This window comes from Bolinopsis microptera, chromosome 2 (assembly GCF_026151205.1).
Source record: "Bolinopsis microptera isolate Bmic1 chromosome 2, MBARI_Bmic_1.0, whole genome shotgun sequence".
NCBI lineage: Eukaryota > Metazoa > Ctenophora > Tentaculata > Lobata > Bolinopsidae > Bolinopsis > Bolinopsis microptera.
Window position 1 is genome coordinate 5,812,068 of NC_087073.1, and position 16,941 is coordinate 5,829,008.

At 40.6% G+C, this 16,941-nt stretch overlaps 2 protein-coding genes across 2 annotated transcripts; one reads left to right on the plus strand and one right to left on the minus strand.

Moving 5' to 3' along the window:
- Positions 1-310: 310 nt before the first annotated feature.
- LOC134811005 (uncharacterized) lies at positions 311-3,380 on the plus strand. Its single transcript, XM_063817706.1, has 4 exons — positions 311-380; positions 1,630-1,798; positions 1,998-2,147; positions 2,537-3,380. The coding sequence occupies exons 1-4, from the start codon at positions 324-326 to the stop codon at positions 2,710-2,712; spliced, it is 552 nt and encodes a 183-aa protein (XP_063673776.1). The 5' UTR covers positions 311-323; the 3' UTR covers positions 2,713-3,380.
- Positions 3,381-3,818: 438 nt separating this feature from the next.
- On the minus strand, positions 3,819-16,707 carry LOC134826459 (atos homolog protein A-like). The gene is made up of 7 exons (XM_063838841.1): positions 16,627-16,707; positions 16,378-16,488; positions 9,510-9,688; positions 8,336-8,458; positions 7,085-7,230; positions 5,401-6,753; positions 3,819-5,052 (listed from the first exon to the last, which is right to left on the minus strand). The coding sequence occupies exons 1-7, from the start codon at positions 16,690-16,692 to the stop codon at positions 4,874-4,876; spliced, it is 2,157 nt and encodes a 718-aa protein (XP_063694911.1). The 5' UTR covers positions 16,693-16,707; the 3' UTR covers positions 3,819-4,873.
- Positions 16,708-16,941: the final 234 nt, after the last annotated feature.

A 16,941-nucleotide genomic window follows, 5' to 3' on the forward strand; every position in this document is an offset into this window, starting at 1 on the left:
GGACATCGTGTAGCCCTCCACGGTTGCGTTTCCATGGCAACGGGAGCTATCGACTACCAACTCACCAGACTGTTACCTCAGACTGCATCTCAAAAAACAATTACACCGGACTGTGAAACCATTGCAAGTGGAGAGCGCACTTTTGTAGATTTATAGTAAAAAAGACAAACTAACGACTTTAAATGCAGCTGACAAAAAGTAGAGGAAGTTGCTCTTACAAAACCTACAAATGACAACTAATTTTACCCAACATTTTAGATGAGAAAATATTCGGCAGTTTTCACTAACAACTCTTATACCTTATAGCAAGGCCGATACTAGACATGCAGAATTCTATGGAGATAGGGACAACCAACCAGCACTTTGGAGCTCGAGTCAAGGTAAATATATCCTTCATCTACCCAGCCTCACAGTGTAGCATGGGTCCCATACCAAGTATTTTCAGATATTTTACTTTTATCTTCAAGATTTACACCGAGCTAGACCACCGCCGCTGAGTTGTGATCTTCATTTGTTCTCACCTCGTTGTCCGTGAACACTAAGCTGTGAAATTGAGTCCTTTGAAGTGCGCCCTACCTACAAGTTCTTTGCCTGTAGATTGTTTGTGAAGATTGGGCGATTTTAGGAGCAAGCTGTACAATGTACTATTTGTGTCACGTGTCAAAACAAATCCCTTTCGCCGCCTCGACACTCAACATTCCCACCATTGCTTAGTACTTGTTCTCTTTAACAATAACTTGCCCCCAAATTGCTAAATATGTTTCAAAATTCCCACCTGAAACATCTTTAACACGCCTTGGTGAGACATGTGATGAATATTGAGTAGAAGGAGACAAGGGGCTAAATAATTTGGTAGCTCTTCTCACCAATAACTGTTTCTAATTGTCCGTGATAATCGAATTTAAATCGGAACCTCTTCGCTCTTGAGCACGGCTAATAGAGCCCTGAGGGTTGTTCTGATTCTTAAAAACAAGTGCACGATGACTCAATGCTCATAATCATCACCTAATTGTTCACTTAGCGGGTTCTGAGTGGATTGTGATTGGTGTAGAATGATATGGGGCCTAGTTTAAAGAAACTAGCATGAGCATGGTAACTAAGTTGAGAGAGAGAGAGCCAGGACCCTCTGCCTCAATTGTATTGAAGAGTACATTGTACGGGCGGTATAAAGATCACTAGCCGACTTGTTGGAGAAGTAAAAGTTTCAATCGCTGACCTGCTGAGCACAACTATTGTCAGATCCTTGCTAGCCTGATCCCCAGCAAATATTCACCATAATTCACAACATTGTACTTGTGGGCTAGTACTCAGGGGCGAGAGTACTCAGTATGGCAGTGGTCCGAATCAGGCACATGACAAGTTCTAGAAAATAGAGCCCACGTGCTCAATGTTCTTTTAGATCGTGGTTGGATTTCGTGAGCTGTGTGCCTCACCGGATCCCAAACAAAGACCCCATACACAAAGACTCATGACCTCATCATTCTGGAGAACCATAAAACATTCTGTCTGTGACGTCATGTCCGAGACTGATTAAAAACATGCGGTTAATCAGAGCCCAGACGTAATACAGTAGAGTTTCAACAATTCAACCTGTTGTAATACCCATGATAATCACAACTGCACCTTCAGGACAAGAAGACAAACAAGCGACAGGAGAAGATCCAGGAGAAGTTGAGGAAGCTGCAGGAGGTGATGCCGAGCAGCGGGGAGTGTGGTGGGGACCCCCTCAGGTTAGCCGTGCAGCATCTCCAGGCTACCCGGGAGAAGAGACGACAACTCAACGCTTACTACCAACAAGGTACGGGACACAGCCGGGCTCAGTTATTGTATATCTTGTTTTGATTAATTAGATCTGAGAGGGGTCCTTTTTCACGTGTTTGTATTCATAACAGTGTACAGTGAGTGAGTGACTCTACCTTTTAAGTGATACCAGCCACTGCTAAAATCGAATGAACTAGCCATTATCTATTAAACAAAGCTAACAGTCCATGTTTCAGGAGGACAGCAGTGGGCGACCCCGCACCACACCAACTACACAGCCGGCTACACAGACAGTGTCAGAGATGTTAACAGGATGATGGTTAACAACCCCACTCTCAGCAACAACGTCAGAGCTAACATCGCTCAATTCGTCTCCCACAAGCAAGGTATGCTTTCTGAATGTCTAGCAGGACTCAGCAGAAATTCCATATTTTTTACAAATTACATCATGGCACTTTTCCATTGGAAAGGCTTCCAGTGATAGTATTAGTGCTGATTTTGAAAAGTTAAAGATAGTGTTGACATTGAGACCACGTTCTCACAAAGTTTAAACCCCAAGAAAATAAGAAACCACTTGTAGTTATACTGACAAGCTAGAAGCGGTAAAGCTGACAACTATACTGACAACTCTGACTTACTCCGCAAGTCCCACACGAACAACAACTTATTTTAACACCCTTGTTTAATAATCACTGCAGCACCTGGAATTCTGAGGAACCACTTCCAAGTCAAACTATTTACACTAAAACAAAACACTAACAATATAATTCCCTAGAGTACAACCGGAGGTCCCCCGGAGGAGGTATGAGCCAGCTAGGGTTCGAAGGGTCCCCTGTTCAAACTAACCCTAACCTGCGCTACAACTTCTACTACCCTCCTACAAACTCCTCCTCCTCGCCCCAGATCCAACACGCTCCTTCTACTCCCTATACTTACTGGAAACCATGGTAACATGCTGTACCACCTGGTACTGGTACTGGCATTGTACCGGTAATACCACCTTCCTGCTCTGAGATCGAGACAATACCGTCATACGACCTGACCCAAATCAGATCTATCTAACCAGACGGAACATTAAAGGCAGCGACAATTATCTTACTAGAGTTATCGGTGTCAGGGGAAGGCTTCATTGACGAAAGCGGCCCCAGAAAGCGTTATACCGATGGACAAGCACACACGGCACCGTGAAGATGTGGTGGTAAAGTTAACAATATTACCATATATGGGCATCACGTGTAACATACTCAGCCACAAACTTAACCAGACTCGCAGGACTAAGCTAGTTATGTTGAAGTGATTATAATTTATACCTCCAACGAGGGCTTATGTGCTTATATATAGCCCTGACAAAGCTTAATCCTGATATGTTTCTTGTAGCTGTCCTCAGTAATGTGACAGACGAATAGGTCGCTATTTCTGCAAAACAGAGGTCACTTCAAGGATCATTTTTCAGACTTGTTGGATTTCTTTGAACATTAACAAATGAACAAAAAATATGATATTATGAAATATTAACCAGCTTTCATTGAAAATTAATTGCTGATTTCTTTTATGAGAATGAACTCAGAAAATGTTATGTATTTATGATAATATCACATTGAGTTTTAAATTTTTATCAAGTACGGATTTTCTTTGGCTAAGTTGCCTGAAAATTACTTTGTCATATTTCAAAATTTTGCTTTTGAAGTTAGCCAGAGGCCATAAAAATAAGATACAAGAATTTAGTATTTAACATACCTCATAATAATGAATTTACATGTTGAAATATCTTTACGATAAATATAATATAATTATAATAATTAACATCGTAATGGCCATCAGTGATCACGTCCGACTCGTTTAATTCCATTTCAAAATTTAAATGGATGTTGTCAATATTGCACTGCACTCGTGATTGAAAACTGAAGGCATTATCCGAGGGCATAATTTGGTGACACTCACCAGTCTTCTTAAGCTTTAATACTTTAATAGGCGGCGATAATACGAATATGGGATTTCTGACGCGTCGCTAATTACTCAATTAGTCCTCGATGAATAAAATGGAAACAATTTATGTAGGATTTAATTTTACCAATTGGACATTTCCTTAACGGCGACGGGACGGACGTAATCACCACAGAAATAGTGGGATATTACTATTAGGAATTAGTGGCGCCGCTGGTTTTCAAATGGCACTAGCCATAACGGTAATCTTTCAAAATACCTTTTACCAAATATCTCTTGCAACACCCAGTGACAACTATGTTAAGAAAAGACACTGTGCACTAGAACAATGCACCAGAACAATGCACTAGAAAAATGCACTAAACAATACAATCTCCTCTCTTTCAACTTTAGCAGGGATTGACAACATCTGTTATGATTTATTGACCTGAACACCATTACCATGGTTACATCCATAACCATGATCACTTCAAGTTTGACTTATCGATCTATAAATATTTACAAAATAACACACAACGTAACAAAATTCAACAATTTTCCCACAAACCAAATACTTAAATTTTAAATCTAAATTGCGTGTATTTCAGTGTTGGAGTCCATAATTTTCGATCCGTTCAAACTTTAAAACCATGCTTCAAATTATTAAAACTGGTTAGAATCTCTTAATTAACATGACATTTAATACGCTAAATCTAAAACCTTAACAAACTAAGCTTTATGTTATAATTGTTAATAAGATACTTCCTTGAGCACTAGTAATTGCGATACGGATTGGGCACAATAAAAGCTGAACTGCGATTTTATGAGGGTGGAGGGTTGAAATTCCGAAAATGCCCAATTATAAATTTAAAATCTATTGGCACTCCTGAGGAGTTGTAACCGGTGAAGTGGGTTAAAAAACTTCAGAATAACTTATAACTTACTTATAACTTAGGTAAAAACTAAAATGTTTATAGTTTACATGCATTGCAAGGTTCCGGATTTCAGGTATATTAAGTCAAGGCTTTACTCAGGGATGTTGACCGGTTCATTAAAATCTACAATATGTTCACACAGCAGCAGCCGTGAACAAATCACAATCTTACGAGCTGATTCAAGTTAATCAGAAGAGTTCAAAACTTGTATCTCACATTTTTACATTTAAAGTTAGCAACAAAAACCCGATCTGCTAGGAGGATCTTTTGGTTTTGCTGATAGTAGAGTAGCGGGGGTTGCTTGGTATGCAGTTTTCTGTGACCATGGTCGTGCCAGTCCCTCCCGAGTCACTGTCTGAGCTGTCGATAGTGCTAGTTCCTCTGACAAACAGCAGTCTGATCTCGGTGTGCAGGTAAACTCGTGAGGACCTTCCTGAAACCCAAACGTTTGTAAGTTTTTAAACAGACGCTTCTTACTACTGAACAGACATTTGATAACTTTACAGTTTTACACTGCCGGTTACACTTGGACCGAGTAACGTGTTCACACGTTAACTGTAATTTTAACATGAGCTATGTAGCAGCCTTTGATATTCTGCCGACCTCCGGCAAATTCAGTCACGTCTATATTTGATCTGTCAAAAAAACGATATTTGCATTTAATTTGAAGCGCTCTAAATGTAAGAGCGCTAAAGGGTCTTAAATTCAGCGAATCCCGCAAGTAATCATAAAAGTCTAACTCTACTGTTAAAAAGAGAGAAGCTTTAGGTTACACGCTCACCTGACATGAGTCTGAAGTGAAGATGATACTGAAGAGTCTTGTTTCCTTTAGCCGTCATTGCGTGTATCCTCTGTCGGATAAAAGTCTGGGACCGGGGCGGCATGTCCCTCACGTCATACGGAACCAGGAAGATCCGGATCACTGAGTTTTCAGGATCGAATATGGTGGCCTGTATCCGACCTTGTTTTGATAGCTGATAACCGTTTGTGCCACAAGTGTCCAGTTTTACACATCCTGCATAGGGTGAAGGGCAGTACTGGTCTGAAAAGTTGTAGAAGTTGCCGACAAAAGGTAAAGTGATGGCGGGGGAGGAAAACAGTCCTGAGACGCTCATCTTGAATTTAAACCCTGGAATACTACCACATGGGGTGAATCTGTCTTTGAGGATATTCTCTTCAAATGAGCCAAGCAAACAATTTCTATTTGCGTTTAGCACTATTCGTCCATTGATTTTTCTGTCACCTCGACAACAAGATTTTCTGTAAAGGACTGGGCTTGACAGCAGAGGGAGACTTGTGCTGCGTTTGAAGGAGGGTTTGTCCAAGAAAGGGTTTCCATGCCAACTGGCTCGCACGTCTTCTTTTGAGGAGTAACTATGATTGTGAGGGAGACATTTGTCTTCGAACTCGTCCTCCTCCTCCCCCTTCTCCTCTATACAGAGCGAGGAGGACCTTCTCTGAGAACTCTTGTACAGGGTGAATTTCATGGGACTGTCAAACTTTATGGGACTGAAGTTGAGAGACTCGAGTGGTTCTGGTGTCTTGGAGCGACTGGAAGAGGGAGTGGGAGATGAGGAGAGAACACGTGGTCTCACTGGTGGCTTGTAGCTGAATTTGGGTGGAGAGGACACTGTGAACATGTCAGACAGGGGCCAGGGGTAGGGGGTACTGCGGAAAGGGGCCGTGGTTTCCGTGAGGCTGTGCTGAGGAGAGTTGTAAGGGGTGGGGGATAGTGATATGGGAGTGAAAGTGGAGGAACTGGCTGAGGGAAATATATCAGAATCTAGAGAGGACTCGTCTCCTATGAAAAACTTAGGAGAGCTGGAAGATGCTCGGTAACCTCTGCTGCTCGATACAGAAGATTGGTAACTGCTGTTTGGTGAGTATATGCCAGAGTCGTGCAAAGGGTCATATTTTCTGAAACTGGTTCCGGGTGATAAGATGCACGCATCACCACTACCATTTCTGACTGGAACACGATCCGTCCCCATATCTGTGAACAGTCTTTTCTTGACCTGTTGCGAGCAGGTGGATGGTGATTTGACGGTAGGAGATTTCATCCTTGGTTTCACTCCGTTCTCTGGTGAGAGATTCAGCTTTTCGCCAAAATTCGCCTTTGATTTTCTTAACTGGTCTGAAATTGGGCTGCAGTTACAAAACATTGTTCTATAATGTCACTATCATTTACATCCTAGTCTAATTAACCATAAAGCACACTCGGTTGTTATTAGGTATGTACACGCACTGATATAAACAGAGAAGGCTATTTTTGGAAATTTCTGCAAATATAGCAAATTTAATCTGACGTGTGCGCGGAGTCATCTAACATTGTGTCACGCGCGCGCTCCATGACACGTAAGTCCACGGCAACAAATTTGTAACCAAAGCAAATAAGTTGACCCAATTATGCGCGTGACTCTCACCACTAACGAACTATACCGTTATCAGTAGTTGTAAATTGGCACCTGGATTAGTGTCTGGTAGATGTAGTGTAGATCTGGGCAGTGACTTGACCTCCACAACCAAGCATTTATCTTCCCCAACAGTCACTATCGGAAACCTGTGTTCATCGGGCGTTCCTTTAAACTCCAAATTTTCATCAGAGTTGATGCTGAAATGAGAGTTTGGATATATTCTCAGTAACACATACCATTTCTTCTAAACAAGCATAATCACATGGATATATTGCAACAGTATTGCATAATTAACAGGGCTGTTTATCATGTGATATGGTCGTGACATTTTGCGTGGTCTTGTGTGAGTTATGCTGAATGCATGTCTTAATATTGAGAACTGCACGGGTTCAATTATCTCACTAATTTGAAGAATGGAACGTCTTCTACTTTATACTTAGTGTTGAGTAATGGTTAAATGTTAATACTCGTGTCGCCCACAAACCATCTGTGCTATAACCAAGGCGTAATGACTTTTCCTAATTGTGATAATATAATATATCAGCTGTAATACCAAAACATTTCAATTTATATGCTTGATGAATCATGTAATAAAAGCGATTAAACGCACACGAATGCCTTGCGCCTACATAAGAACGAATATTATGAGTGATAAGCTTATCATATTACAAAACCCTTCATGACGCGTACCAATACCTGTTGATGTGTTTGCGTTTGTATTTCTTTGCACTAATACAATAATGATATATACACGATATTTCAGTAAATAACATCATCTCATTAAAAGCAAACAGCCTTAGAGACACACTTCCGGCCTTATCTACTCAGCGTTTAAATTGGTCTTGTGCACTAATTAAGAGACAAGTTTAAATTACAGTCGTGACGTTGGGTTCAAAGAATCAAGGATGATGTGCGTATTTGTGCGGATTTTTGTGCATCAAAATAAATTTTAGACATTCTACAATCTACTGACTACTGGGTCTGAATACACGAGAGCTGACGTAAGATGTGGCTGTATGTAAGATAGTTACGTTAAATCGAGACAGACTGGTTTGTTAAACAGTGTAATATATTCTGCTAACATTGGTAGGCAAGATACACAGTTGACGCCTGGATAGTGGATATATTATATTTATAACATAACATAGCAGCTGTACTCGTGTACAGCTGATAGAAAAAGTAAATGTGTTACTAAAACAACTACACTGATTACCATGACAACTACACTGCACTGGTTACCATGACAACTACACAGGTTAGCATGATATTCATATTAGTTACCATGGACATTATTATAGTTACCTGTATGACACATTAGCAGGAAAGTGGCCCCGAGAAGAAGAAAGCCAGGCTGATAGCTGTGAGAAATGTAGATGTGAATGTAATGCTTGTAACAGCAGTTTCCTCCCCCCTCCTTGCTGCGTCCTGTAATACCCAATCATCACTTTTATTGCTGAAAAATTAAACCAGGTATATATAAAATCCTGAATTAGGTACTCGCTTCTTTCGGAAGTTTGAGGAGAGACTCAAAAGTCAGGCACTAAAAATAGAAATGTCTTCAGTTCCTTAAGATTATAACCATTTACTCAACAAACGTCATGATTATTTCCGGAATTCTAGCATTTCGTAGAAAAGTAACTTTATCGCTCTATTAAATCATGCGTAATTTAAATCAATACTTTAAAATTTTATTGAGCAGAATGAAAAGAATGTTCGACGAATTTTTCTGTAGAACCTAAGTAAAAATTAAATAAAACAATCTCTGAGTGATGCCATGACGAGTCTTATGAATAATAATAAGTGTAATAAGTATACTATACATAATAAGTATACTATACATACTACAAAGCCGCTTACAACTCAGAACTTATTGAAGTATTTCTTGGATGGCGCTGTATGGTGTAATTCATCATTGGAATTGCAGCTAACATTGTTTAAAGGTGCGGGTATCAGTTACAGGGTATCAGTTACCTGTGTTTTATTGTAACCCTGCATTCCACTGCATCATTACTGGAGTTTATTGGCACACAGTTTACACTTAAATACACTTATAATACACTCAAATACATGACGTCATATCAAAATAAAACTACAAAATTAAAGACTCTAGTCTACAGAGTTAGATTCAATACTGTAGCTGTACGTGAAATTCCTGGCAATCCATCTGAATTCCACATCCAGTAATTATATAGGGCTCAATGTTAGAGCCTCCGGGATACACTGAACAACGTACTGGACGTTCATATTACACTACTACATTACTAGTAAATATTATGTATATCGCCTGCTGTAAGTTTTATTATATCTACCGTAGTCGATATATATATTAATACATGCCATGGTGCAAGGCTACACTAACAGTAACAGTTGTTACCATGACAACAGTTGACTGGTTGCCATGGTAATAACACTGACTAACAGTGCCAACTACTACACTGGTTATTAATAAAACAGTTATATAACAGCAGCAACATACCCCGCATGTTCAAGTTTGATCTCCCACCGTTCCAGAAGGAGCAGCTCAGCCCCAGGTGACACTTGAGTAGACTCCCCATCAAATGAGAGATGTGAGGCCACAGTGTCCAGGTAGATGGTGGTGTCGTGCCCCATCAGCAGCGGGGTCAGGGTCTCTTCTAGTTCTGATAGACGCTGACACTGAGGGAGAGGGTTAGTAGGATGATAATGTGCTGTTGTATGGTACATTAATGTACATTGTACATTATGGTACATTGTGTGGTACATTAATCACTGTTTTGTTTACTTTGTGTAGTGCACAATGCACATGCTGCACTTTCTGATCAAAATACCGTTCTTAATGAATTGCAAGGGTGTAATCTTAGATACGTTGGCTACAAACACTTCAATATATTAGTAATGAACCCGAATAAAAATTTAAGCCGGAAACGTGGGGAGAAATAGCTAAAGTTCTGCCGGGTTGGGATAATGCCACAAACTTTTCACCATGTGATAGTTTAAATAAGTTACAACTTAGACGGATTACTGTCAAGTTAAACAAACATACCCACGGATACACATCTAACTTTGCAAGGTTACAGTGACTTACAGTTACTTTTAACAACCAAATTAGTGTGCGTTTGGTTGGTGGGCATACTAAAGATGGTAACATCACAATTTGTTTACTAAATTCAAAGGAAACACACCACGTGTTAATAGAGTGTCTTTAAGTTTTAACACCTCCATCTTATTTTGCCATAGTAAAAGGTTTGAAACAGTTTAACCTTGCAAATCCCAACAACCGCACAATCTCTTCTAACCTGGTACAGGATCCCTGTGATCTCTAATTAAATACTTTTTGATCGCTAAACATCTACCATGTTAATTAAAAGATGACGACAGCATTACAGGGTTGCTAAGCGCAAATGTTTTACCTAATATGGGCATAAACCTCAGTTCTATTATAGTGGCTTAAGTGACAGTGTAATTTGTAAAATCGACGCTTTTATATAGTTTATCAGGCATCTGGCATACTCGTGGTATAAAGATCATAATGCAAATATAATACCTACTTTTTACATAATTATAATAATACAATATGCTATATATTATATACCCATATATAATACCCATAATATGTTATGCGTTAGCCCTACATAAGAAGTAGATTTGAACCATCGGATTTTTGTAATTATAGTCTTATAGGCCGTGTGATTCTATTTGCCATATTATAAGTTATAACGTAGCAAACCCGATTCAGTTAGATTTATGTATAATAATAGAGTAAAAAAACCATCTCATTTTACCGGTCATTGGATGTCAACATCTTGATGTACAATTTTGTAAGGTAGGAACGTATCCGTATTATTTGTTCTGGGGCAAAATTTTTATTGATTCAAATGTAGAACAATTCCTTATCCTGATAAGAGCCTTTTCCTTGTCGCAATAAACGGAAACACTGCAAATTTACCCCAGAAACATAACCTTTAATTGTACAATAATACCAAAATAAAATCAATAAGGAATCGTAAATATATGATTCGTAATTCTATTTTGTGGTTGCAATGGTAACGTGAAGCGGAGTGATGTATAACAATATTATGTCATGGATAATTAACCCAATTAGGAATACGTTGTAGAGTTGTTATGATTTTAAAAACAACGACACTTTAAACATATTACCCTATTTTAAATCAAAGGGTAGGAAAGAAAATAGCCCCATGCAGCGTTATCACGGCTTGTGTTTATTATCTACATTGTGTTATGTATTGTGTATATTATGTACATAATTGCACATTGTGTTATGTATTGTGTATATTATCTACATTGTGTTATGTATTATGTATACTAGCAGGAACCCGTCTTACCCTAAAGTGGTGTCAAGACTCGAGAGACTAAAATAATTATTACCTATTTAATTCGCGTTTTTGACACCACTTGAGAGTCCAAATTTTGGGCACTAAAATTATTATTCCTTGGCCAATTTTTTATTTTTTCATGCTGATTCGAAGGCCATTAAAGCATTTGACCCATTCAAAAAAGTTTCAGTTGTATATCTTTTACGGTTTTTGCGGAAAGTCGCGTTAAAGTTGATGCCGTGGTGTCAGTAAAATGGCACGGATATATACACATATATATATATCGTCTCGCTTTATATATAGTAAGATTATCTACATTGTGTTATGTATAGTATATATTATCTACATTGTGTTATGTATTGTGTATATTATCTACATTGTGTTATGTATTGTGTATATTATCTACATTGTGTTATGTATTGTGTATATTATCTACATTGTGTTAAATGTATTGTGTATATTATTTACATAATATAATATTAACTTTTGTTAACCTAACTGGATGAAATACAAGAGTGAACTAAACCTGTGCTCCAGTGTTAAAATGAAGAATTCAACAATCTCTTAAAATTCAACGTTTTATCGTTTAAATCAACGTTTTATCGTTTAAACTTTAATGCGGGAAAAAACATGTTATTTTATTCACCACAGGTAATGGTTATGTAGGGTTGTAAACGTTTTAAATTCTAAAATATTATTTGATTTTAAGTTCAAGACTCAATAATTTAACCTACATATTTTTAAAACAGATAATCTGTATGTATTAAATAACAGATTGTTGGAAATCATTTATTTGGCAGTATCTATGTAGTTATCTTAAGTGTTAAAATTACTCACCATAAGTTTTGAAATCTAAATATGGAATAAATGGATTGGGTTGTGCACAATTGCACGCCTTGAAAAATACAACCATTACATAACTTTTGTTGAGCTGTACACGATAAGAACTATTTCTAATCGAATTATTATCTTATCAAAAACCTAATACAAACTTGGTAACACTAGACCACTATACCAGTAAGGCCCCAACAGGAGGATTAGTTTTAAACCAGTATATTTCATTAAGGCAATTAAATTACGTTATCGTTAAATACCCGAGTAAATAGTGCACCCCTTTTAAATCATGGCAATATTTATCATGGCAATATTTATTATGATCAGTTATTACAAACATGTTTCTAAAAAGGACCTGCTAGGTCCACGAATGGTTTACTATGTATATTTACTAATATTTACTAATATTTAACTAACATTTACTAATATTTACTAATATTTATTAACATTTACTAATATTTACTAATACCATGTTGGTGTTGAGAGCATCAGACCGTTTAATTTAAAAGAAGCAGACCGCCGTCAGCTCAGCTTTATGATTACATACTGTTTTATAAACTGGTAAACCAGACCACCATTATAATTCAAATTATATTTCAGTGCAGTTACATGTCACCAGCATCGTTCCAATTATTGCTGTTGGAAAACATGAACCGCTTTCGTCACCGAAACCTATGGTGTGCCAAAATATGAACTGCATCTTGTGGCGTTAAAACTGTATTATTATTAAACATTTGCAACAATAATGAAGCTTTAGAAGACAGCCACGATGCTGGTACACATGTAAAGTGGCACATTCCTCAAATGCCACGTGTGAAATAAGTGTGGTAGTGCGGGATCAAATCTCAAGGAAAAGGGAGGACATGTGTGTAGGGTAAAGTACAATGTACACACATATCCTACACTGTACATTAGGGTAAAGTACAATGTAAGCCTCCACCCAAACGGCTAACATTACCAGGAACTCTATGTACATCTGGAGATTTGGGCAGGGTGTACATCTGTTATGCATTGAGTACACGAAGAAGGCCCAACCATTGCCATATGAAGCATAATGAAAACTAAAAGTGTTACCACGTCAACCAGAGTTACGGCTGAACAGTCCGCCTGGAACCTTCTGTTCTACCTTCTGTATATTGAGGTTAGATTCGTTATTATAGGTCTAAACAGTTATGAGTTACGTGGTACTTTGTTTAGGAAATGTATAAATAATCTATATTTGCAGTGTTACAAGGAACTGAGGGGTTCCGTTCAGGCACTTCACAGTTCACACTTTGTTTCTGTCTAGTTCTAATGTACCGTCACAATAGTGACTTTAATATATTAGTGTTGAGATATAGAACTATGTATTTCGATGGAATAATGTTGAATACGATTGATGAAGTTACATCTAAATATAAGTCAGAATTGTATCCAAACGTACGTGTTTTAACGTGGCGAGTGTCAAATTGATTTGTGAAGCTGTCAAGCGTGATATTATAAAATTTGTAAGGTTAAAATTATATTTCCTGTGCCATGAATAGAACAAAACCCTAATTCACAAACAGTAATGTGATTTTATCAAATGTGATTATCCCCGTACCTTATCAAGGTGGAACAAAAAATAAAACAAAACATGTCACAGAATACGACATAGGGGTGAATATGTGGGAGGGAGGGGGTGAAGATGTGGGAGAGTGGGGTGAAGATGTGGGAGATTGGGGTGAAGATGTGGGAGAGTGGGGTGAAGATGTGGGAGGGAGTGAGTGATGATGTGGGAGGGAGTGGGTGAAGATGTGGGAGGGAGGGGATGAAGATATGGGAGAGTGGTGTGAAGATATGGGAGGGAGTGGGTGATGATGTGGGAGGGAGGGGGTGAAGATGTGGGAGAGTGGGGTGAAGATGTGGGAGAGTGGGGTGAAGATGTGGGAGAGTGGGGTGAAGATGTGGGAGATTGGGGTGAAGATGTGGGAGAATGGGGTAAAGATGTGGGAGGGAGTGAGTGATGATGTGGGATGGAGGGGGTGAAGATGTGGGAGGGAGGGGGTGATGATGTGGGAGAGTGGTGTGCTGATATGGGAGGGAGTGAGTGATGATGTGGGAGGGAGTGGGTGAAGATGTGGGAGGGAGGGGATGAAGATATGGGAGAGTGGTGTGAAGATATGGGAGGGAGTGGGTGATGATGTGGGAGGGAGGGGGTGAAGATGTGGGAGAGTGGGGTGAAGATGTGGGAGAGTGGGGTGAAGATGTGGGAGAGTGGGGTGAAGATGTGGGAGATTGGGGTGAAGATGTGGGAGAATGGGGTAAAGATGTGGGAGGGAGTGAGTGATGATGTGGGATGGAGGGGGTGAAGATGTGGGAGGGAGGGAGTGAAGATGTGGGAGGGAGGGGGTGAAGATGTGGGAGAGTGGGGTGAAGATGTGGGAGAGTGGGGTGAAGATGTGGGAGGGAGGGGGTGAAGATGTGGGAGAGTGGGGTGAAGATGTGGGAGATTGGGGTGAAGATGTGGGAGATTGGGGTGAAGATGTGGGAGAATGGGGTAAAGATGTGGGAGGGAGTGAGTGATGATGTGGGAGGGAGGGGGTGAAGATGTGGGAGGGAGGGAGTGAAGATGTGGGAGGGAGGGGGTGAAGATGTGGGAGAGTGGGGTGAAGATGTGGGAGAATGGGGTGAAGATGTGGGAGGGAGGGGGTGAAGATGTGGGAGAGTGGTGTGAAGATATGGGAGGGAGTGGGTGATGATGTGGGAGGGAGGGGTGAAGATGTGGGAGAGTGGTGTGAAGATATGGGAGGGAGTAGGTGATGATGTGGGAGGGAGTGGGTGAAGATGTGGGAGAGTGGGGTGAATATGTGGGAGGGAGGGGGTGAAGATGTGGGAGGGAGGGGTGAAGATGTGGGAGAGTGGGGTGAAGATGTGGGAGAGTGGGGTGAAGATGTGGGAGGGAGGGGGTGAAGATGTGGGAGAGTGGGGTGAAGATGTGGGAGATTGGGGTGAAGATGTGGGAGATTGGGGTGAAGATGTGGGAGAATGGGGTAAAGATGTGGGAGGGAGTGAGTGATGATGTGGGAGGGAGGGGGTGAAGATGTGGGAGGGAGGGAGTGAAGATGTGGGAGGGAGGGGGTGAAGATGTGGGAGAGTGGGGTGAAGATGTGGGAGAATGGGGTGAAGATGTGGGAGGGAGGGGGTGAAGATGTGGGAGAGTGGTGTGAAGATATGGGAGGGAGTGGGTGAAGATGTGGGAGGGAGGGGGTGAAGATGTGGGAGAGTGGTGTGAAGATATGGGAGGGAGTAGGTGATGATGTGGGAGGGAGTGGGTGAAGATGTGGGAGAGTGGGGTGAATATGTGGGAGGGAGGGGGTGAAGATGTGGGAGGGAGGGGTGAAGATGTGGGAGGGAGGGGTGAATATGTGGGAGGGAGTGGGTGATGATGTGGGAGGGAGGGGGTGAATATGTGGGAGGGAGTGGGTGATGATGTGGGAGGGAGGGGGTGAAGATGTGGGAGGGAGTGGGTGATGATGTGGGAGGGAGGGGGTGATGATGTGGGAGGGAGGGAGGGGGTGAAGATGTGGGAGGGAGGGAGGGAGTGAAGATGTGGGAGGGAGAGGGTGAAGATGTGGGAGGGAGGGGGTGAATATGTGGGAGGGAGGGGTGAAGATGTGGGAGGGAGTGGGTGATGATGTGGGAGGGAAGGAGTGAAGATGTGGGAGGGAGGGGGTGAAGATGTGGGAGAGTGGTGTGAAGATATGGGAGGGAGTGGGTGATGATGTGGGAGGGAGTGGGTGAAGATGTGGGAGGGAGTGGGTTAAGATGTGGGAGAGTGGGGTGATGATGTGGAAGGGAGTGAGTGATGATGTGGGAGAGTGGGATGATGATGTGGGAGGGAGTGAGTGATGATGTGGGAGGGAGGGGGTGAAGATGTGGGAGGGAGGGAGTGAAGATGTGGGAGGGAGGGGATGATGATGTGGGAGGGAGGGAGTGAAGATGTGGGAGGGAGGGGTGAAGATGTGGGGGAGAATGGGGTAAAGATGTGGGAGAGTGGGGTGAATATATGGGAGGGAGTGGGGTTTTTTCAATTAAATATTATATTAGTTTTATCGGTTAATTCGGTATTGCTAAATTAATAACTGAAATTACAATGAGCCAGGGGTTCAGTTCGTTCGTTAGTCTCACTCCAAAAACATAAATCAATTTGATAATAGTCTGAATCAAATTTCTCACCTGTGCAGATTTCTCAGCATCACAAGTGTGCTTTATTTCAGGATTTAGGATGCCCTTACAATGTATACCCTCCTCTCGGCCTCGCTCGGAATGTCGATTAGCACTCCTCACCTTAATTGGAATGTTTGATATCAAACAGATGAACTGTCTTAATCGATTATAAATATATCTCCAATTTGGATTTTCATCAAGAAACAGTCTAGTTATGTATTTTAGATAGTAGGCTATCGTAATGAATTGGTACAATACCTCAATTATGAGGGTGAAGAGGCCTTTGAGGACCTCCAGTGTATCTGGTAACTCCGATTTTTTCATATCAACATTGCTATATAAGCTGTAAGAGAGTTATCATTAAATTAATCAAAACTTGATAAATTCTAACCCAGCTAGATTTAAGAAAGTATAAACCGATATCTACTCCATATCAGAAGTACAGTTGTTAGAAGCTAGTGGTATAACAATTAGATATTACAAATTCCATTGAAAACTTAATGTATTTGAAGGATGATTTAACAAACAACGATTCAATAAATGGCAATAAGTCGTAGTTGCAAAACAGAAAAA